General features: G+C 35.9%; 1 protein-coding gene across 3 annotated transcripts in view; it reads left to right on the plus strand.

Moving 5' to 3' along the window:
• Positions 1-24484, plus strand: part of GLRA3 (glycine receptor alpha 3) — a gene marked incomplete at both ends in the record, with an annotated part of 80272 nt that overhangs the window by 30438 nt on the left and 25350 nt on the right. For all 3 annotated transcript variants that reach the window (XM_084204430.1, XM_084204431.1, XM_084204432.1), the window contains 2 exons: positions 14259-14482; positions 17378-17460. In XM_084204430.1, the coding sequence (XP_084060556.1) occupies positions 14259-14482; positions 17378-17460 (307 nt within the window). The remainder of the gene's footprint in view (positions 1-14258; positions 14483-17377; positions 17461-24484) is intronic.

The following is a 24484-nucleotide window of genomic DNA, read 5'->3' on the forward strand; positions in this document are numbered from 1 at the left end:
AAGATGAATGGTAGCACTAGATCTGCGCATGTCTCAATGGTAATCACAAAGTAAGAATTTCACACTCACCCTCAAGACAAGAAAAACTCTTATTGCTTCACACATATAAAGATATAAAAGAAAACGTAGGACCAGTGTTTCATATTTTACATGTTGCTGTTATTCTGGGCTTTTTACAAAGAAGAATTTAGAAGTATAGAAGAATAAAAGATTTAAAATTTGTGAAAACACAGAATAAAATTACTATTATTTCATTATAATGAAATTAACATAAATATTTAATACAAATTAACGTGTTAAGTTTTTCATTTGAGATAAACAGTAGAACTGAAGCACACATAACATTAAAAATCTGATAAATCAATTGGATTGCTTGGTCACATAAATTAAATATATATTGGCAATATGCAAACTGTATCCCGCTGGAAAGCAAATACTTTTCTTGCTGGTGCAGTGGAACTTAAGTTTCAGCTTTTATCAAACACCCTGAAAAGTTCCTGAGAGTTTTTGTAGCTCAAGCTGTATTCACACTGTATCTCCTAAAGCTAAAAGATTTTGTGATCATTAAGAGCGGTGTCCCATATATTGTTGGTAATCACCAAAAAATAAGAGAAGAGATTATTCAGTCACACAAGGTCAGAATAATATCAGTGCCAACATTTTCAGCTGCAAATGTTCAGAGTCAGAATACTGAATACACAAAACAATTATTCAATTGGGTACGTAATAGGCCGTACCAAAATATCTGCTTTTATTCCAGGAAATGTGACTGATAAACTTGTTCAAGGTTTTCTGAGTTTTAAAGGTCAGGTACAGCACTGGCCTTAATGCAGATTTACAGCAACTTTTAGTCAGTGTGTGTTAATACGCTTAGCATAATGCATGTGCTCAAAATGCATTGAAGGGGACACTCACAGAGACATGTGATGGCAAATAACAGCAATGCAGACAATTAACGCTGAAGTAATTAATTTGATTTTAATTTAACACTCCTAATTAATCTCAATTAACAACTGAAAATCATATGTCTCTTATTTGGCCTTACCGTGTTTTTGCTCAGGGGTATTTCTTGATTCAGTCTGAAAAGAATTGAATGTTGATAGGAAGCACGTTATAGATCTTTCTGTACTCCCCCCACTAATGAGATTATCTTGCATTTGCAAATAAAATGTGCTTTTAAACCACACCAACCTATTTTTAAGCTGCCATAATTACAGTCCTTTCACGAACCACAGCTCTTTAATTTCTTTAGCTTCATCTCTTTTCAATAAGCATTTCTGATTTTGTTCTATTGTACCTATCCTAAGTTGTCTTTCAGTAGGTTGCTTGGAAGAAGTGTTCCCTTGTACACATTACAAACCTCAATGCTAAAGAGTGTCATCAAGCATTTTTCCTCAAATGAATCATTTAGGCTGATATCTCAAATACAAGGAAATAGATGTCTTTCTTTACTGAAAATACACTGAAAAATCTGTCCAGTATATATAGCAATGTGTTAATACTGAAGTGTGGGGACAAAACACCTATGCTTTGTATCTCAGATGAGTGAAAGTGAGGCTTCAAAATAATGGCCACTTTACAGTTTCAGAATTAAAAAAAAAGAAAATCCATATCTGACAATCCACTCTCTTCTTCCAAGGCACAGAAAAATTGATTGTTCTTTTGCAAGTTTGGACATCAAATTATATAGACCACTCTATTTTTCATTCACTGGCCTCTGCCACCCTGATCCTGGGTTACAGAGTCAGGAGTAGACAAAGGTTTTACAAATTCTAGTGGGCCTACAGCTGTCCAGATTGTTACATGTGTGAAGTAATCCAGGCAAATCCTGTTGCTGAACCTGCATTCTAAACAGAGAGATCATATCACCCTCCTGACATAGAGCATCTATTCCATATTATAAGGAAACTCTATAGGATACAGCCAAAGTTTGCTTGGAAAAACACATCAGTACATCTACAAGATACAAATTAGCAAACAAATAGCTTTTTTTTTTCCCAAATTTAAAAAGGAATTCCTATACCCATTGGTTTTCCAAGCAGAAATGGAAAGCATTTTTGTGTACACTTCTGCTCTGCAACTTTTAGCTTAGGAAATTTTTTAGAAGGGAATCTTGGAATTCCCTGGAAATTGTAGTGGAAGATATCACGTAAAACACTGGCTGGCTCTACAACAGCATAAAAAAGTGGAGAGGGACGACAAAATATGAGGCAAAGGTAGCACAGCCATGTTCCAGATGTCTCACCAAGTTGCAAGGTGTGACATGGCATTGCATTGCAAGGCTGGATCAAGGATAATGTGTTGTATTGCACTAGCAGATGTTGAGGATGTGTTTTCAGAGGTGCTGGTTAAGAATGAGTTCAATTTGAAGCTGTGCATAGAAACATGAGAGTCAAGTATCTGATTTGCTGATATACCCAGAAAATCTCTCTATACTACTACCATATGCATACAGTATCTTCTTCTTTGACTTCCTGGTCCTGGAAGAAATGTCAAATCAGGTATACAACTATCTATACCAACTTCAGGTATAAACAAGTTCTGAAAACAAAACACATTAGTCAGAGATTGTTTCTTAGGTCTAGGGAAATGGCAGCAGTAGTAGCCTTGCTGCTTGTGTGCTGGGTCACATGTTTTTAAATTCTTGTTTACATTAATGGAAACTTAGCTTCAAATATTTTTTACCTCATTTGAAGAAAAAGCTGAATACACACCTACAGTTGACTTATTACTCTAAGCTAGAAGTAATTGTTCTGGTTTATCTAAAGTAGATAAATATTTACCAGTACAGGTGTTATAATCAACTTGTTCAAATATGCAAATGTATCCTTCTTTCTGATGCATTTTAACAGGCATTCTTAAAGAATTTGCAAAACAATTTATAATACAGAAAGCTGAACAGCTCAGTTTATAGACACAAAGCTTTCCACTTCCCCATAGCACTTAGTGCAATCATTAGCTACAGAAGACCTGAAGTAACCTCCTACATCATCAGCTCATCCCTTGCTACTGCACACAGTGCTGCTTTAAATGCTACTCATCACCTGTTCTAATGCTTCCTAAAACCAAAATGGTTTCTTTACAAACTTGTCAAAGGTTCTTCCAGAATCTTTATCTTCTCATTCCAAGGGAGACAGCCTTTAGTTAAATTTTTATGTTTTTTGTTTACCCAAAGTGATCTAATCTTCTAGCAAAGCTAGGAAACAGTTCACACCTCTTGTTTCCCCTTATCTATGTTTGTTTACATTGATTCCTCTTCCTCTGGTCGTTCTTTTTCACTTAGAGGGAAAACCATTACTGGCACAGCACAGCAATGTGAAATCATGTGTGAAATCATTACTCCCATCCCTCCCAGTATCTACTTACTTAGTTCCACATTATTATATTAGTCTTTTCAATCTCTTTGAAGGCTGTGATTAGGCAGGCTGTTCCTAAAAATCTACATCCTGATACAGCAATTGCAGCATTATCCAGAAAAAGATGTGAAAATATCTAATTTGCAAGCTGAGTTCTACTCAATCACTATTGTAGGAAATCTTAGTATCTGTGAAAATAAGATTGTGGCATCACTATATAGCTCTGTTCACATCATATGAGGTATGCTCTTTATGAAATTTCTTATTTTATTGCAATCATGAAAGATTTACTCACTTGGGTTTATGATTATGCAACATTCATGATGATTCCTAAAATTATAATGCAGATATTGGTGTAAAAAAATTATTAAAAATAGTTAAATCAAAGGACTAGGTCTAAAGTAATAGTTTTAAAAAAATCTTTAGTGTAGCTGCTTCATGATATGTATTTAAGCAATGGAAATTAATCTAATCATGATATATGTGGATTTTGTCCTTAACTCCCTTTAATGCTAATAGGAGTTAAGTCCATAAATCCCTGTCCATCACTGTATGACTACAGCCTGTCTCTCTCAGTTTTGCATGAACTTGCAATTTATTAACTCTGTTTACAGTAACAAGAGCTGCAGTGGACTTTAGAATAGTGGTTGAATGAACCTCAATTAAGAAAATAAAGGATTTTTGGATTGTCACCTTTGTTCCTAATTTCTGTTCTGGACTCTAGAAAATATGCCCTGGAAAACTTCTCAGTACAAACATTCTACATGACCTTGAAATTCTTGATTTGAATAAGTTTCAAAGCGTCATTTTGGCATCAGTTAAAAACTCTGTTCTCCCACCATGTCTTCATTCTATTCCAAACACTTGGTACTTTCTGCACTCTGGGTGTGCATATGCTGGGTGTGAAGTTTTAATTACAGTAGCCTAAGTAATCACACAACATAAAAGAGCTGTATGCTCAGACTTCCATACATCATACCCATACTGCAAAGATATAATGTAAATCATATATTAAAAAAAAAATTGAAATCCTTTAATAGTACTTTAAACAGTAAAATTATGCAATTCATCAAAAGCGCTTGTAATAATCTGTAATAATCAGATTCTTTTTTTTCCATAGACAATACACAGTATGCTAACAATTATGGCCATTAAAAGCTTGCAGAACAAAAAGTGTTATAATTCTGTGAATCAGACTTTAATTTTCTTTAAAAGTCAGTATGATCACAGCAAGGTGTGGTATGATATACATTTTCCACTGACATACCACTCCCTATGTCATTACTGCCATTACATCAGTGGTGTTAGACCTCTTCCTCCCCCCCAAAATCCTTTTAGATCCTAATACCAATTTAAAAAATAAAAAACCTCATAATCTCTCAGATAGTTTGATTTCTTTTTGCGCAAAATAACCCTTATGACTTCAGCATTTCAGACATACTATGTGGGCCTTTGCAGCAGCAGGCATTTCCTTCAGCACAGAAATTGGGTTCTGTCTTCTCTCACTCCTAAGCACTTCCATTTGACCTTTGTCTAATTAACCATCTTACCCAGGAAGTGCTACTCTGCTGTTTAGATTCATCAGACAGGTGTCTCTAGACAGAGATCTACAGATTGACACTTTCCTCCCTCTCTCTAAATTGCAGGTAATCCCAACTCACAGGCTTCTCTGCTCCTATGCCTCTAGTGCTCCAGCTTGTTGAGGCTTTGAAATTCTCAGCAGTTGCATCCAGGGCTGAAAAGCACTGCAAAGCCAAAAAAATCTCTTGTCATGATTTAATCCCAGCCAGCAAACGAGTGCCACACAGCCTCTCTCTTATTCCTCCACCAGTGGGATCAGGGAGAGAATTAATTGGAAGGGTAAAAGTCAGAGGACTCGTGGGCTGAGATAAAGACAGTTTAATAGGGCAAGGAAAAGCTGCACACAAAAGCAAAGCAAAACAAGGAATGAATTGACTGCTCCCCATGCACAGGAAAGTGTTCAGCCATTCCCAGGAAAGCAGGGCTCCATCAGGTAACAGTTAGTTGGCAAGACAAACACCATCACTCCAAATATGCCCCTCCTCCTTCTTGCCCCTCTACCCTTCTCCCCCAATATATACTGAGCATGACACCATATGGTCCTACTGGGTGTATTACCTTGGTCAGTGGGTGTTAGCCGTGCCAGCTCTGTCTCTTCCCTATTTCCCACACACGCCCAGTCTCTCCACCAGCACAGCAGTTGGAAAAAGAAAAAAAAAATCATTGGCTCTGTTAAAGCATTGCTCAGCAATAACACAAGACATCTATATTATCAACCTTGTGCTCAGCACAAATCAAAACATAGCCCTGTAACAGCCACTGTGAAGTAAATTGACTTAACCTCAGCTCAAACAATCTGCAGCCTTCTCCAGAGTTCAGAAAGATCCCAACTTTCAAGCCTCTAGGCTTAAAATTTAATTTTGCCTAGGAGTAAATTTAGTCCCATATCTTTCTTTCCCATAAAAAAAAAAAAGAAAGAAACAGGCAGCCAAGTCCTCAAGGTCAAGGCACTTCTCAATGGAAACTGAGGCAGTGGGAATAAATACTAACCTAAAACCTTATTAAAACCATTAAGATATTGAAGGTAAATTATAAACAAATATATTGAACACACATAACTGAGAAAAAGTAGGTATTCATTATTTCTTGTTTACTGGTTTTCAATGATAAAACAATAATCTTCAAAGGCACTCTTGGAGAATCTGAATTTATTCCCTTGCAACCAGTCTTTACATTGCCTGATCTTTCAGTCACTAGGTTTCTTTTTCAGTTAATGGATTTTCAAAACGTAAATGTATAGGAACATATGCAAGCTAATTTATTGGCATAACAGGATTAGTTAAAGAAGATTTCTAGTCTGATTTCCATCTACAAACATTGTAAGCTACAATATGCCGGATCTCTCACAATCTTCTTTTTAGTTCCTCTATCTTCTTTTAAAAGATTTAAATTGAATGAGGGTTTAGCTACTTAACTCCTGGTAGGATTGAAGGGATAGAATACTGAAATTTGATGTTTCTAGTCAGCCATTATTAGGTGCCTTGTTTGCAATATATTTTTCCTTATTTTTGTGAATGTGGCTGCTCTACAGTTTCAGAAAACTGACTATATTAAATACATAATTTACATGTCTTGTTAATGTATATCAGATATGTATATAATATATATACTAAATACAAATACAACAACAGTTTTCATTTCATATATTGATATTTTACGCTGGTTATCTTTTTCATTAATTTTTGGTTAGTTTTACTTCAACTCCTAAATATTTATACTAGAACTTACAAGGTAAAAAGTCTATTTCCAGCTTAGCAAAATGTGGGAAAATGTTTTAGATTTGTGCCTGTGATTACTGTTCTGGCATTACCGTAGTATTACAAATTGCATATCTGAGATCTTTTAAAATAAGGATTCATTTTTCAATAAGTTACTTTTACTTCTACCCCTTTCATCATGGACCTAGTGGAACGCCATAAAATTTACATTTCTTCTTTCTCCTTTAGTACTCATGTAGACCCACATGTACTTGTTCACAAAGTTAATTTCTTCATGAAAGGAACAGGTTAGCAAATCAATACTGAATGGAGTTTGTGTCTGTTGAAGAGTTTTATTTAGTTGCCCAAGTGTACTTAGTGTGGCCTTAATAATGCCTATGACTCCCTGAGTCATCTAGGAAGGTAGACATATCACAGGATTGCAGGAGACATGCATCTTTTTGAACCAGCAGCCAAAAGGCGAAATATCTTAGGGCTTTTCAAATGCCACCAGATGATGTCTTTGGGTAGACAGACAAATTGTTCTCTTTGTCCTCACTACTGGTACAGTTCAAATACACATAAAATTTTATGTGTTGCCATGGTATCATTGTAAAACCACTAAATCAACATGATTTTCCTAACAGACCTCTTGGTGCATTTCATGCATATCAATAAATTTAAGGCCAACTCATATCTGATCAAGTTTGTTTAAGTTATAAATATATTCCTTCTCATAGGCCACTTTAACAGGCGTTTAGACCATGGGAGTTAGCAGGCCCTGCTTCTGGGCTTGACCTAGTTTAGCTTTACCTTTTATTTTACCTTGTTTACCCTATTCTAGACAATGTCATACTTGTCTACCAACACAAGAAAGGCATCAGAGAAATTTAATATGGAATTCCCAAAATTGTTTTTGATCTAATTCAGTTATATTTCTCTGAGGAGATGAAACAGAGGGTGATTTCAAAAACATATTTTCAGTAAAGAATTATAAAATTAGCCCATTCAGTCACTCATTGAAACCAGTCATATTCAAAGGGCTAACATAATATTTGTTAATAACAAAATGGAATATATAGCACCAAAAATTGAACAAATGAAAAATCTCAGAAAAACTTAACTTTTCACTTAGCAAGAAGTACCTTCTGCTGTTAGAGCAAAACCTTCTTCAGGGACACATCATTTGCTTGCAGAAAAAAAACTAGAATCTTTTGTCAACTGAGAACATGGCAAAGACCAAATGAAGGCAGAGGCTTAATGTATGTTGTTTGTTCATGTAATTGTCATGTCCTTTATCATCTAATCCCTTATACAGCTGCTTGAAAGTGCAAACATTTTAAAAGCCCCTGAGCTAAAGCTTAAAAAAGCAATTACACTGAACAAGTTTCAAAATGTGATTTTAGTGTAATGCATTAGGACTTGGGAGCACACAGCTTCCATTAAATATGGGAGTTGCATATTGAATCTTTAATTAATAAATATTCTAGGACATGCAGTGGGAGCTATGACAAACATTATTATACAGTGTGTCAGTACTATAATTAGTCTTTTTAAGAATAAGCATCCTAGATATTAACTACCTTTGACTTCTGATGACTATATATGTGAGCACAGAAACTAAAATCCAGTATTGCTGCTGATAATAAACTCAATAAAATAACTCAATGCTAAAATAAACCAAACCCATCCATTTGCAGTGTTTTATCCCTAAAAGGTATGGAAAGTAAGCAGATATTGTAGCACATTCTTGAATTCAATTGATTTTGAATGTTTTGTGAAAAAGACAAGGGAGTAAATAAGGCAAAAATCAAGGAGCTCTCTCAGAAGTTACTGACTATACTCTTTTTTTAGCTGTGGATTGAATGATAGTCTGATAGCTCTGTGCTAATAAGCATCCTATAAATGACCCAATACTTTCTCTAAGGCAGAGACAGAACCGTAGTAGTTGCAGTAGGTTCTCATCCTCCATCATTTGTAGCGGTGGCAAATGAAGTATTACTTATCCCAGAAGAAAATAAAGCAAGGAATGTTCATCTGTGCCAGCCAGAATGCTAACAGAAGCCATACCACTTCAGAATCCAAGGGTATGAAAGCAGCTGGTACACCTAGGGAGAGCCCTAGGTGCAGAAGTGGTGTGTAAATTTATTTGCTGAACTCTAAGTTTGTAAGGAAGTCTGAGAGGTCTGATATTGCAGGTAACAATGTTGAAGTACTACTTTTAGCCAGCTCTTTGCCAAGGGACTTCTAGTTCTATTGATTTCAATATGAGTATTGATGGATGGTTATGGAGTCAAACTCTGAAAGGAATTTGGTAAAATCGAAATAAAGTTTTAACCAAACCATTCACAGGACCCCCACTGGGATATCTACTAGTTCTGAAATGTATTAGAAACAGACAAAACCAAACTAAAACCCCAAAAATCAACTTACCAAAAAAACCCAAAACCCTAGAAATATTAAAAACATTGATACACATCTTAAAATCTACTCTCAGAGGAGCTGTTCATTCAAATCTATCAACAGTCTTTTCTGAATAGCTCAAATAATTTTTAAATCTTCCTGAGATCAGAGGCAAGTTAGTTGTAATCTAAACCTCCCATCCATATGGGCTGTCCTACTTAATGGAGGGAGCAGGAGCACCCACAATTTTCAGTATAGACTAGGATTAGAGCTTTTTTCCAGGAACTGAGCAGGCCCTACTGCTCATCCTCAGCCTTCAAGGGCTGAAATCTAGACATCCTAATCATCCACAGTGTGTTTAACCAACTAACTTCAGGCAGGCCCAGACAGGAAAATTTTCCATGCGTTTGCATGTGGACTGAATCTTTTTCCTTATACAGAAGAATCACAGGAAGACTAGAAACAAAAATTACAAGAAGTTATTTTTCTAAGGCACATCCATGAATACATTGCTGTCAGAGGGAGGAATCATGTGGTTCTAGAAAATTCACAAAGTTGCTTTGTACTAAAATGGTACAGTACTGCAGTTGCTCTCAGCCTCTCTATGGGTTCTGTAATTCCAGAGTCTGAACAAGAAGGACATCCTTAGTTTTACCCACTGCCAAAATCAGTTTTGAAAAGAGAGATCCCACCTGTGGAAATATCCAGCAACAGATCACCAAGCAAAATTCTCTGTGCCATAGACAAACACTTTATCAAAATTAACAGTATATCTGCATTGCTTCTTGTAATGAATGCCCTACAGCTCTTCAGTACAGAAAAGCATGTTCTCAGGGATGTTTGGCAATAGTCAAATATTGGTACTCTGGCGCAGATTTAATGTGTCAATTAAAGCTAAGTACTAAGCAATTGATTTAAATCATAGTTAATTTCTCTTTAGCTGCTATGGTAAATCTTTGACAGATTAATGAGTTACAGTTAATGGTGGAGCATGAAGCTTGTTGCAATTGGTTTTCATTCATTAATTGAAATACCAAACAGGTTAGATATATGCACTATCCTTACTGCAGTTCAACCCTGGAATCATAGAAGGTTAAGGGACTGGAATCGACCTTAAAGACCATGGGCAGGGACACCACCCCACTAGACTAAGAAAACCATGTAAAGGAAAACTAGAAAATTCCATCTATTTGAACAAAGTAATTGATTACCTAATGTGCAGCCACATAAGAACAGTGAATAAATTTAAAATGGAAAGATGTTATTACCACAAAGAAGGCCATCCTGTCTAATTATACCAATCAAGGCAGCAATATAAAGCATGTTGAGTTGCATGTTTTCCAGACACCAAGACAGTTATTTTGGAAAATCTCAGAAGTAAAATTTAAAATTATCAATGTGTTCTGCAACATATAAGCTTTTCTTCTACAGCAGTGAAAATGAGCTTTCATTACAAGCGTCATAGTTTACTCATGAAGAAAAAAATTTCTACAAGAACAATATTTGTTATAGTGTCTTATGTTTACTCTTAACAGTGTTCTTCCAAAGTCTGTAAGAACATTTTCATGTTAAAATTTTACAGTGAGTTAAAACAAGTGAAGGAAAAATCATTTGACTACATCATACAAAAGAGAAGTCTAGATTTCACTTAGAAGTATATATTAGGCAAAATTATTGTATTTGGAATGGCACAGAGAGAGTTCTGTAATTTATGCATGAAATTCTGAGGACTTGGTTCAAATAACAGCATACAAAACTTATGAGAACAGGTGATATTCAATGTTCAAATGAGGGGCATATTTTGGAATCTCTCAGATCTAGAAGGATTCCAAATGAAGTGCATATGAAAAATGCTTTAAAGAAATAGCATTAATTAGGAAATTAGAATCTTGAAGATTTGTGCAAAAATCTCAATAAAGCTACAGTCTGTATGTTGTGGTAATATAGCTCTATATGTAGAAGTATAATGAAGTAGAAATCAAAATATCCTGTAAGTGTTTCAGATTTTACTGTGTGGTGGAAATTATTAATCAAAATGTTAGTACCAAGGTCCAGGGTGGCATGAGCCTTGGCATGGACAGAAAAGAGCAATTACCTGATCTCCAATTTTTATTTTATTGAGCCTTATGAAGCAGCTGAACAGTATCCTGACCCTCTAAGAAGGTTCCCCTTGTGCTAAGGTTTTGAAGTACAGTGAAATCAGTGCAGACCCACGTCTCCCTCTCGTTCTGTAGAAGCAGGGTACAGCAGCTGTTCAGACAATGGCAGCCTTGAGGTTACAGATGAGGCTGTGGAAGTCACCACAACTTAAATAATGATTTCTCCCTCCCCTCAAGGGACTTTTCTGTCACAGTTATTTGAATTAGGAGTCATCCTTTCAGGCAAATAGCACATGAGAATACAGAGCCTCTTGTAGAATAACTAATCAATTCAGGCAGTTTGATTCTGGTGTCTGTGTTTGCATCAAGCAACCATACTTGTTTAAAGCAGTTAGGCCTTGTGCTCATAATGTGTAATTATAAACTGAGATGATGAATACTTGTCCTTCATAAAATAGCAGTCAAATAGCAGTCTCTTTCCTTTTGATAGATTAGGATATTTTTTAAAGTGAATAATGAGTGCCAATGGCAGAGTTTTCAAGGGAGATAACGATGAAAAATATCTCCAGTTGCTTCAGTGAGAAGTTTAACCAGGACTTTCTTCATCTTAAAAGCTGGAAACAATTTAAACCAATAAACTTTACTCATACTGATATAAGAATAACTTAATATAATTTTGAAACTATTACATAATTTGTCATTCTCCATTTTTCTTTTTAATTTGGCCTTCATGCTGCATTTTTCAGCTGTTCTGTCTCACACATGTGAGAAGACCTTTACTCTAAAACTAATCCTGTCCATACAGTCTTCATATTCTACTGAGAAAAGTAAAGTAAACAAACATACCTCAGGTTATATTAATTTAAAATCTAAAGCTTGGGTTGGGCAGAAATACAAAGTCCTGAGAGCTGCAGTGCTCCCACCCCAGTGCCCCAGGTTTAGAGCTGCTTCTTTCAGTGCAAGGATCGCACACACTGGGAAAGGCAGTGGAGCCCTCATTGCTCCCACGTCCTTCTTCCTCCTGTCCTTTTGATTTTGTACAGCAATCTGGCATGGAAACTGGTACTACATGATATTTGGGATGTCATGCAAAGAAATAAGGATATTTCAGGGATTATTATTCCCTCTTATTATAAGACACCAAAAATATAGTTCTGTGAGTACTGAGGCACATGCTTGTCTAAGAATTTTGTCTTACTTTGGAAACACACAGAAAATACAGGCTTGTTTCTGCATCTGTAAAGTACAAATCCCCGGCTCTGGTTCTACCACATCATGGTACTAATTAAAAAATATACCAGCAGGTTCTCCTAAGAACTTTTTATGACTTTTTGAGGCTGTCCCTACCCATGATGAAAAAGAAAATGTCATTCAGTCCTTTCCTGAAAGGGGTTGGGGTGTGTTTTTGTGTGTGTTTTTAACAAATTAATTAACTAACAGTTTATTTCTTTAAATATAGCAGTTGATTAACAATTCCAATGCATTTAAGGTTGCATGCTTCCATTTGGTCAGAGAGCCTTTTTCCTCTGCTAGAAACAGTAATCTGAATTAATTTCATTTTTCAGGTGTAGTTTTCTACTTACCTTCTTTGTGCTAAAGACTGTTAAAATCATGTGAACATAAAATTCTTTACTGGGACTTTCTCTATATGATTTGCAAATATTGGCAAGTATTGGCAATATTTGGTAAGCATGTTTTTAGCATATTTGGCTACACTTACTCAGTCAAGCTGAGTAATTAAATTGACCAAAGCAGCAGGATGCTGAAGATACGAAAAACTGTTTCTCATGGATAAATGTTGCATATTGAGGCTCCTGTTGTCCTTTATTATGTCTGTTGACGTAATTCTTCCCACTACATGGCTGCATGCTCCAAGTTTCCTAAGAGAAATATCAATTGAATGCTGGATTTTTAACCAACAATTTCTGCACCAATGGGGTTTTAACTAGTTAGTCTAATCTATAAAATCTAGTATCCATAGTTTTTGGCTAAATTTTATTTCTCAACCCTGTACGCTTCGTTTCCCATTCTGACTCAAAAAGTTTTCTTGTTAAAATGAATTTTCATAATCTTTTTTAACCATAAAAAAGTGATTTATTTTTACTTCTGTTATATTTAGAAGTGTCATGTAAGGTCTGACATCCAGTTGTCATTTTCTCCCTGCAGCTAACCTATCTTTTTCTCTATTTTATTTTGATCTTTTTCATTAATGCAGTACAAATAATGAGGAAAATCTTATTATGACCAATAAAAGTGTAGTTCCTATGTCCTTATGTTCAGTCTCAGTTCTAAATGCAACATAATGAGAAGCTATTCTTCACCTTTATTTAAAACCAAGTATTTTCACAGTGGTAAAGTTGTAAGAAAGTGGAGCCATAAATACATTTCTGACAGAATCTATGTGCAGCTTCAAAATGACTTCCAGAAGTTTGAAGCACTCACTTATCTTTTCTATAAAAGCCCTCTTGATTAAGACAGGAATTTCTGTAGAAATTCTAGTAGCTAATCTAGAAATTCCAGTAGCTAATCTAATTTATCATAAAGGCTTATAGAGTCTCTACCTCTCCTGAAGAGAGGAGGAACATGTGCCCTGCCCAGACTCAGACTGCTGTGTGGCAAGTTACTGCTCAGACAATGTTCCATAGGAAACTGAGGCACAGAAAGCCTATGTGATGGGTCTAAAACAAGTAAGGATTAGAAAGAATCTGTCCCTTACAGTGGGACAGATTCTCACTGACAGAGAGAGAGGGAAGTGGGAATACCCCTGCCATGGTTTGAGCAGAAAAAGTAACACCATAAAACTCTTTTTATGCTTCTCATTTCAAATTCAAGACGAATTTGTGATACAGAAGGTAGATAGGTAGGGTAGAGTTATATAGAATTATATGAACAGTGCATGGAGGTTGGATTTCCTTATCTTAGGATGTTTTTCAATTGCCCTGAAATGCATCTTTATTCTCATCCATTGTGTCCCCACTAACATAAATAGGTATCATTCTGGCATTCAGCTAAGTAATTCTTTTGTCATCCACAGATGGACAGGGGATTACATGGCTAAGAAATGAAATAAAAGCTAAATCCCTATGCTTGGTAAAGCTTTGCTTGTTTTCTCTTTTATTCAGGATTACCGAGTGAACATCTTTCTCCGTCAGAATTGGAATGATCCACGCCTCGCATACAGTGAATATCCAGATGACTCTTTAGATTTAGATCCATCTATGCTGGATTCCATTTGGAAGCCTGATTTGTTCTTTGCTAATGAAAAAGGTGCCAACTTTCACGAAGTTACAACAGATAATAAGTTGTTGCGGATCTTCAAGAATGGAAATGTACTTTATTCCATCAGGTGAGTCTCTAATCTAATGGGTTTTTTATCAGATAGAAGTTCAAAAGTATAATTAGGATTTTCTAAAACATATATTCAGTTGCTAGTCATGCAGAACTGTTATTTGAGAGTTTTGAATGCAGAATTTTATCAGCGTTATTGTTTATATTAAAATAGAAAATGATCACTAATTAGGCGTGCACATAGTAAAAGTAATAAGAAAAATATCTTTCCCATTTTAAAGTACAGCTCCTCAGCCTAGAGGAACTAGGACACTGCACAGAACAAAACATCCTAGTATTATAATCTGAGTTGGCCTATATACAAGTTTCACACTCTGTGGCCTCTAATGTCACGACAATCCAATTTTACTTCTTTTCCCCTTTTCTGGATATTGCAGTTGCATTTCAACCTGAAAATATGACCTGTTTGAGGAAGTATGACATTTAAAGAGTAGTTATTTACACATCTCTGAAGATGAAGAGAAAACTGGAAAGTAAATTTTTGAAAAGGTTTTAAGAAGCTGAAAGCAGTAATCATAAGTATTGACAAAATCTAATTATCCTACTTCTCTTCCCACCACTTTCCTTTTAATACAGGCATCAGTAGGCATTTTACCACTGTCATCAAAAACCCAGTCTAATGAGAAACACATTAGATATAAGTATGCTAATGGCCCACTAGATTTGGTGTTGAAGCAGTGACTCACTTGTGCAAAACGTTACTCTTTTCAAAATAAATATACTATTGTTCACTCAGTGTTTTGCTTTGCATGTTTTTATGACACTGAATTAATGTGAAATTTGACTCTTTGAAGAGAAGTCAGGAATCTCTAAACACTTTGTGCTCTGGAGAAAAAGAAAACTTTATGACTTGCATGGATGTGTCAGTGGCAAGAGTCTTCTTCCTCCTTCCCTCCTTCCAGTGCCATTAGGCAGCACTTCTCCAAGCTTACACAAGGAGAAAGGGTTGGGTTAAAATTCTTAGGAGGATTTCATATCCAAAAGGAGGTTGGTCTACCACTCTGGGAACATAATCAATCTTCAGTGTCACAACATGTATTCTGTCACTAGAAACAGATTCAAAGTAGGTTAAAAGGATTCCTTCTCTGGATTCAAGTAGAAAGTAGATCTAAATCAATTATCTGCAGACTGAGTCACTCCAAGAGGCACTGGCTGTTGTTCCACTCTAATCAAAAAACTCCTTGCCTTGCCCTACTCCTTCCAAATACACACAGCCCACAGTATTGCCCCACCACTCAGCTAAAACTAGTTTGGATTGCAACTTCAATTCAGACCAAGTTCATGGCCACATGAAATGGGGTGAAAAACCCCAAATGTAAGAAAGAGTATCATGTTAAATTATAAAGGCAAACATCAACTGTGCTGAAAGCAAACACCAGATAGTTCCTCTGTTTCTTATGAAGCTAGAAAGTTTATGTTACCTTGATTTAATTAAGAATTATAACAGTTCCTAAAACAGATTTAAAATCATATCATTGGCATCTAGTTTAGTTGTGTGCATTTGAGTGAGTTAACCTTCTGATAAGGGGAGATATGCTAATTGCTATTGTGCTGATATTAGAAGAGGAAAAAAAGAGGTTTCTAAATTTGCTTCTTTCTTTAATTCCCTAATTTATCCTCATCTCTAATTGCATTGGGACAATACAGACAAGAAAATAATGGAATGTAACAGTTCCCAGCTCAATGAATACTTAATATAAAATACTAAAATATTTACTGAATCACAAAGTAAAGTCCAGGTGCCTCTGAAATGACTTGCTGTGTTACCAACCTACTAGCTAGAGCAGAATTTGCCATTGGAACTATTTTTAACAGCCTGGGAACAGGGGATGGGTCTGACTTCCCTCCTCAGACTCTCCCCATGCAGCTCTATCACTGTTTGGCTAAACAGAAATTATAGCAACAATAAATCAAGGAGTTTTTGTTACCAACAAAAAAAAAAATAGGTAAAAGAAATATACAGCCATACTTGCCAGCTACTGCCCACTTCCCTTATCCCCAGTGCCAAAAACAGGGGAGTGGGTTCAAGAGAGGGGGATTAGAGCACTGCCATGCTAGGAGAGCCTTATGTGTAAGCAATTGAACTGAAGCTCCTCAGGTTTTTGTAGAACATTCTATGAACTGAATTGATTAAGGTAGAGTCATGGCCCTGGGTGATAGATGGATACATAAGCATAGCCAGGAAGGGAAAACCTGTGCCTTTATCTCTTATAAATTCGTCATTTTGATTCCTCAGAGAACTTCTGCTCGAAAGTTAAACTATTTTAAATAATTTATAAATTATTATAATAAATAATAAAATAATTTTTAACATTTAAAAATACCTCTTTGCCTATAGTTTGCAAAGAATTTCACAGGAAGTATTAGGACTAACACTGATGCACAGCTACAGTTCAAAGTTGCCGCCATATTTTGGTTTACCATCAATATCATAAAATGTTTCTTTAAGCCTTTGTGTTGACATTTTAAGCCCTTTATTTTAGAACAGTAACAAATAAAACTGCTTTTCCACCATGACTGCTGGCATATGTTATGAAATTCTTGCAAATTTGGGTACATTTTATGCCAAGGGTTTGAAATACTGGAACAGTGCAATAATTCTGCTGTAGTACAAAAAGGCACACAGTTGCTGCATTCCTTTAGACTTCTCATTAAGTTAGACAACCCTACTAAAAAATTTAGTTTTCTGAAAGTCTGTAAATTCTTTTTCCGTGTTTTTTTTCATACTAGGCTGAGTTAGATGGGTTCAGCTAATAGAGACCTTTTCTGAGAGCTTTCTACTGAAACGTGTATTCTATTTCTAATTGCTTCCATTGTATTCATGCATTCTTCCTGCCCAGTTCTATGGCTTTTTTTGGGGTATGTTTTTAATGGGTTTTTTGTGTTCTTTCAGATTGACTTTAATACTTTCCTGTCCGATGGATCTCAAAAATTTTCCAATGGATGTGCAAACATGTATAATGCAGCTGGAAAGCTGTAAGTTTGCGTAATGTATTATCCTATACATACTTTTGCAGAGATTACAACAGCTATACAGGAGGTAGGAAAACCCCTTGTAGTGGTACAAAAACAAATTTTCAAAATGAAACTTCTATTTTATCAATAGAATCTGTGAAATATATATGATTTTAAGAGGAAGAGGTTCTTTCATACCTATTTGAACTGAAAAATGAGAGTTTTGTGTAAATCTGAAGTCACATTAAACTCAGTGACAATTTATACAAAATTTCTGCACATAGGGCTTCACCATAACTCTTTCTATGTTCACACATGCAGGAGGTAAATAATAGGGAGAGCATAATGGAAACATAAGAATAACATAAAGAAGTGATTAATGGGACTTTATGTGAAATAAATATTCTAACATATATTCTAACATATTATATATTCTAACATATCATATATTCTAACATATCATATTCTAACATATCATATCATATATTATATTCTAACATATCATATATTTTACTTATCATCTACCTTGATATCTTGTTACTTAAAAGAGGATGGAAAGTGTAAAGTACCTATGCCATTTCAAGGCATGAACACTCACAAAAGGAGAAATCAACTATTCTGTCTGATGCATTATATTCTCATTTTCCTTGTGATATGAAGTATTTGGGAATTGCTGTTTCCCTTAAATTGAGAGGACTTTGAAAGAGAGCTGTAGCAGAAAAACCCTCCTACTTATGCAAAGAACAAAAAAAAATAAAGCATTCTCTGAAGGCTTCCAGCAATCTGAAGTTAGTGAAAATAAATGACAGGAGTAAGACAGATTAAAAAGTATTCATCTAAAGCATCTAGATTTACAGTTTTAGGACCAATAACGAAAATATTTCAAAAATAAAAGAATTATGCATATAGAATGAACATATTGGATTATTTTAAATATATCATAGATCAGAAACACAACACACATAATTTTATTAACATTTTTGGAGGTTTTTTCTTCTTTTACTGGAACAAAGCAGCACCTAGGGGAAGGGGAGGTAATTATCTATCAGTCAGTATGTCAGAACTGTTTGTTGTATGGTGTGCTATTTATAGACTATTGCAGGGTGAGTATAAAAGCCAGATCTATCTTTTATTACAATGGACAGATGGTAACATTATGAAGCAGCCTTTCAATATGAGGGCAACAGCTGAATCTGACAGCAGAAATTTTCCTGACTAAAAGGGAGAGATCATTTTTTGCTGCAAATGTCAAGGAATTTAGGACAATGTTATATATCCAGGATTTGAGCAAAACTCCACAATGAACCTGAGCAGACAATCCTACTGATAACCTATGTCACCGGTATACATGATGTGACTAAACAAAAGGTTAACAGGAGGCAGTTGCATGCAGATGACAGGTATGCTCACTAAACAATTATACTTCAAAGAGGAAGTATCATAGTGTTTGACTGAGCAAGCAAAATGTATCATTAAAAAGTGTTTTGAAAAGTTATGAAGTTTTTGCTTTAGCAGCTTCATAAAACTCAGCTGCATTTTTCCTCTCTTTCAGCTGTTGTGAGGACAGGTCAGACAACAACTGAGCATTCTTGAACAAGCAGGCATCTGGTTTGCTTTAGAGAAACCTTGCAGGAGCCCACATTCCCACAAACTACACCACAGGGAACCAACATTTATTAGTTGAATAGCACTGTTGATGTTCTACTGTATTTTCCAGCAGAACATTTTTCACTGAAGACTTGTTTTTAATCATTGAGTTCAGTGGGAGTAAATTCCCAGCTGCACATTCACATGGTAAAGAAAGGTTCTCACAAAAGGAAAGCTGAAGAAAATACAGATGACTGCTTCAAATTCTTTATTCACAGAGAAAGATCAAATTTGATTTCATAAGGAAGTTGCAAGTAATAAAGCTTTTCCCATATTGCCTTGTCTAATTCTATTTCACCTGTAACTTCAGACATCAAAAAACAGACTATGAGAAAAGATGATGGCCTGAGGCAGAAAATTTTGCAGCATGTGGGAGCTCTGGATGTGCTTACATGTCTGACAGCAGAATAGCCAGTTAGGTTTGCAAGAACAAGGCAGCAGTTCCCTGAGATTATTTTGGGACAGATCAAAACAGATATGTACAGTGACCTAAGTTCCAAGATCCTAGATCTTTGAGAGTAGGAATTCATCTGTCCATAGCCAGTTTCTCTCTACAGGAAGGACAGGAAAGGAAAGAAACAACTTAGAAGTGTTACAAAAAATATCTACATGCCAGGAAGAAGAGTAAACAAGTTAAAATAAAAAAAAAGTAGTTTATATAAGAGTGAACTCTGACCAATTTCCAAAACTTAGGAAAGGATGAGCAGAAACTTTCAAATTCCAGACTCTCTGGCTAAGAAAAGGCATCTAGTTCTATTTAAAATTATAGAAGAAAAAAGGAGGATGGTGCATTTGGCATTTTCCCAGGCTTCACATCAAATCTCCCGAGGTAAGAACTGACACAACCCTGAGAGCCTGATTCCATCCAAGCATCTCTAATTTCTAGGCCACAGTGTCATTCTCTGCTCTGGCTGCCTGCCTTGCATTTTTTGGTGCACAGTGAGACAATGTAAACAGAGGGATCAAAGCAGTAACCCTAGTGGTTAATGCCTTGTCTGGGGAAGACTTTTGGGTTCAAAGCAGAAAACACAGTCCTCTCATGTCCTGAGTGAATGATCTGACTACCAGGCTACATTTTAAGAAACCAAAGTGTTTGCAGGAGCAAAACAGCAGTAGCCGTGCTTCCAGATGTTTCTTTTTGAAGTGGTGATCATTGCTGCTTTTTCCAAGTTGTGTAGGACATTGTACATTATGAATTTACAAGGCACATTTGTCTCACAGTTTCTGTAAACTGTGTCAGACCTTGCAAGCCTTGTTTCAGAATGTGTCACTAAGAAAATTAGAATAAATCACTCATCTTTTGTTTTACTCATTTTACCACCGGGTTGCAAAGACTGACAGTTATAACTGACAGATCATGGGGTTTGTCTCTCTTTAAGTAGTATTTTCTTTTAGAACTGGGTACTTTCCTTCAGCACTCATACTGTTGCTCCATCATAGAAAATTCTAAGAGAAAAAATAATGTATAGCTTTTATTCCCAGATGATATCTTTATTTTTAGCTCTCTCATGTAATGTTTTCTCCAAGGTCAGTCTGAGCAGCTGGATTTGCCCCTGGTAAAAGTACTTCATTAGATCATGAAGTGTCTGAAAAATATTTCAGTAGATATGTCTTCTATTTTTAAAGGATTTATTTTACCAAATGATTTCTCAGCAGCTAGAATTGCTGCTTTTTTATCTTAGAAAGGGAACAAATGAAAATGCACATATGAAATAATCCCTTCTACAGTTCTATGCCTTACACCAGGGCAGCCTATAGGCATGTGGGATAATTTTAGTTTTATTCTGCTTGAATAAGATACAAAGAAATGTCAGCTAGATACCTATTTATTTCTGTGGCCTGTCTCCCTGGAAAGAAATGTTTTTCTTTCAGATGCTAGAGCTTGTTGTCTTTCTTTTTTAAGTTTCTTTTTTACCTCACAGCATTCCTTTACTCATAAATTACAATTATAACTTTATGTGACAATTATTACTTTATGTGGCATTTAATACCCCTGAATTTTCAAAGAATATTGAAAAGACTAAGTTACAAAAGAAAAAATACTATGAAAAGCAGCATAGGTAAGGTATAAACCACTTTCTTACTTCATAATTTTAATTTGATGTTTAATTTTTAAATTAAACAATGGCCCTTTTCCCCCCCTTTTGATTTATGGAGGCTTTTTAGTCTTTCTAAGCAATCATGCCCCTGTCTTCTGGATTGTTAAAAAAATTCCCTCTGTACCACATGATTATTTGCACAATTTCTTTCCCCCCAGTCTCTAATTTGGAGATTGTACGAGTGGAAAGATGGGTATACAGGCTGCAGCAGTAACAGTTAATGCATTACAGAAAAGTACATGCACATTTTTCCTTTCCCACAACAGCACAAAGACAACATAAGAAAGATGAAATAACTGGAGCGTATTTCTCATCTGCCAGGGAATTCTCAGGTCTCTACCTGAATGACAGAAATTATGGACACACTAGTTCAATGCCTGTCTGTGCCAGAAGGTGTAGGACCATACTGCTTCTCTCCTTTCCATTTCAGCAGCACAAAAATTATCAGCTGCTCAGGCTGTGGTTTTTATTCTGCAGATGGGTGACTCAAACTATTGTGTCTATCTGAAGGGAGACGTGACACACAGCTACAAAGATCAGCATACTTATAGTCATAGCTCCTGACTAATGCAGGATGAAAGGGCAGTAGGAACTGCACAACTGCTGCTGACATACAGAAACTAGAATAAAAGGGATAGCTGAACACCTATAGGCTTCAGCAAGAATAGTAGGTTTGAGAGATGTGCTAGAGTGCTGAGCTGAAATGTTATTCTTTTCCAAAATTCATGCTAAGAAGAATAAACCTATAACTCCCCAGGGAGAGATTCCTTCAGAATGACTTAGAGGGCAGTGCAAGGGGCAGACACTTTGCAAAGCAGCTCAGAAGTACATTGAATAAAATTCTGCCTGCTTGGAGCTCCAACACAAATTTAGCCTCGAAATGAATCACAGCTCATTTCTGAAGCTAATATATTTAGTGCATAATGTAGGAGAATTTTTTCTAACCTCAAGCCAAAGGCAGATTCCTTAGCTCTGTCATATCTTCCCCCTGCTATGTTGCTGGGAATTTAGGATACAATTCAAATGTCTGTTATGCTCTTAGGAACAGTAATGTGCAGGCAGCCTGTCCTGGAGGCAAACTGAGGGATGCCCAACAGAAGAGCAGTGGAATAACCCTAGTTAACATGACTGTAGTTTTTGCTTCAATTGGAGACCTAAAGAACTGATGGGTTTGGACCTGTACCTTACTAAAAATTAAAGAAATGAGAGTAAATTTAGATAAATAACTGGGATTAAAAAAAAAATGCTCTAGTTAAACTAAACTCTTTTACAAACAAAATACTTTGCTCATGCTTGTTTCATGCTGAGCATGTGCCTGTTTATTAAACATGAGGAAAAGAGTTGGGTTTTAATCTACCTGCAGGTATTTTAAAATGACACAAGGGAAGCACAGCCTTCCTGTAAAGAAAAAAATGAGTAGAAAATGTACAGGATGTATTTATATTCAGCTGGATCACAAGTTTGCTCTTGGCTTGGAAAGGTGTGCTAAAGGTGGATGGACAAAGCAAATAAAACCGTGTCAGCAGAAATGATAAAGGAATTATGTTGGAATTGCCAAGACAATGACAGTTCAAAGATGTAGAGTCTCTAAAGGTTCAGGGGAGCAGGAGAAGAGAGGTTAGACACTTCAACAATTCTTAAAAACAAACTTGTAGGCTGTTCACTGTTTTTTCTATGAGATAATGGGCTTTTAATGCCTACCACTGATACTGAATTAGCTAAAATAAAATCTCCCTACTTTTAGCATGCAACTGATTTAAGCATCTTGGTTCCAATAAGTTCTATAGAGTAATGTGGACTGATGTGGGTTTAATGGGACTCTATTTATTTAAGGCAGGCTTTATTCCTATATTTTCAAAATTGGATGAATGAAAAGTTGATATTTGTTATTAATGCTTGTGCAAAAAAATACAAAGATACAGTCTAATTCTTTCTTTCAGGAATCTCATATGAGTGTTGAAAACAACTTTTCAAGACTGTTTTTGAAAAGATATTTTTTTCTGGGAAAGATGAGTCAGACCAAGAGAAAAGTTTGGTTTTTCTTTCAAGACACTGTAGATGTCCTTGATACTTAGAAATATTTCAGCGGGATCACATTGTTTTTTCCTGAAATTTCTGTAGTAGAAATGCTGAAAATTTTCACTCTAGCTAAACAATTTTCTGTGCTGTCTAAAGGCAAAAGTTACTATGTCTGTCTTGTCAACCATCTGCCAGTTTTTTTATATCAACTAAATAAAATACCACTTAAATTCAATTTTATTTGATGTCCAGTTATTCAAAAACTTTCATCAACTATTCCAGACACAATTCCTGAAAACTACTTTTCATCAATGCCTTATCTCTTCCACCTTCTCCCTCTGTTAGTGGGACAGAGTTTTACTTTCATTTTGTCACACTTATCATCCACTCTGTTTTAGAAAACATTTAGAAAACATTGTAGAAAACATTTTTGCAGACCAAATCCAAGTTTCCAAATTGTTTCAGGCCTTCTTCCCTTCTAGTAAATTATAAATGTTCCCTAGTTCATCATATTTATCTCAGGCAGAGCTCTCAGTCTGCCATTATATGCTTCATTAGCTAATTACCTGGAATGACTTCAGGCTCCTGAAAATTACTTGTGTCTTTAAGAGAACTGTTTGCTCAGAGGCTACAGTGCCATGCATTCACACAGTTCTTGAGTTTTCCTGAGAAATACTCCCCCTGGAAACATTCTCCTCCTAGGGTGATGTCTTTTTCATATAATTACCAATAATTTAATGCCTGCTTTTGCATTTTAAATGTGCAAGACCACAGACTTTGGGTTAATAGACCTATAACCAGCCCTATAACTCCTGAGCACCACTGTTCAAACATAACAAGGTTGTTTTTTCTATCCTTTCTTTATAGTTCCACGATGATACTACTTAGATTTTGTATAATTAGCAATACCTTTATAAAATAAAGAGCAAGTACCGCGCAGTAGCCAGACAAAACAAAATACATTGCTATCTGCCCTCTTCTTCAGCCACAGAAGCTGGTGTTGGTCCCATAAAACACAATTTAACAGCTCTACTTCCCTTCCCAGCCTTCATCCTTTCATGCCCTGCAAACGTGAACCCTAGTGCGCTGCGTTTCAGGGACAGAAACCTTTACTAGTCCACTCGATTTAGTTTAGGTTGGGCTGGTCCTGAAGACCATGTTAGATTACAGCCTCCAATAATAGTCATCAACACCACCTCATAGTCAAAAAAAAAAAGCTTCTGTTTCAATGAGAGGCTAAATATCATGCTGGGTTGCAGTTAATCCCTTATAGGCCCTCA

The sequence above is a fragment of the Fringilla coelebs genome (assembly GCF_963513975.1).
Source record: "Fringilla coelebs genome assembly, chromosome: 4".
Taxonomy (NCBI): Eukaryota; Metazoa; Chordata; class Aves; order Passeriformes; family Fringillidae; genus Fringilla; species Fringilla coelebs.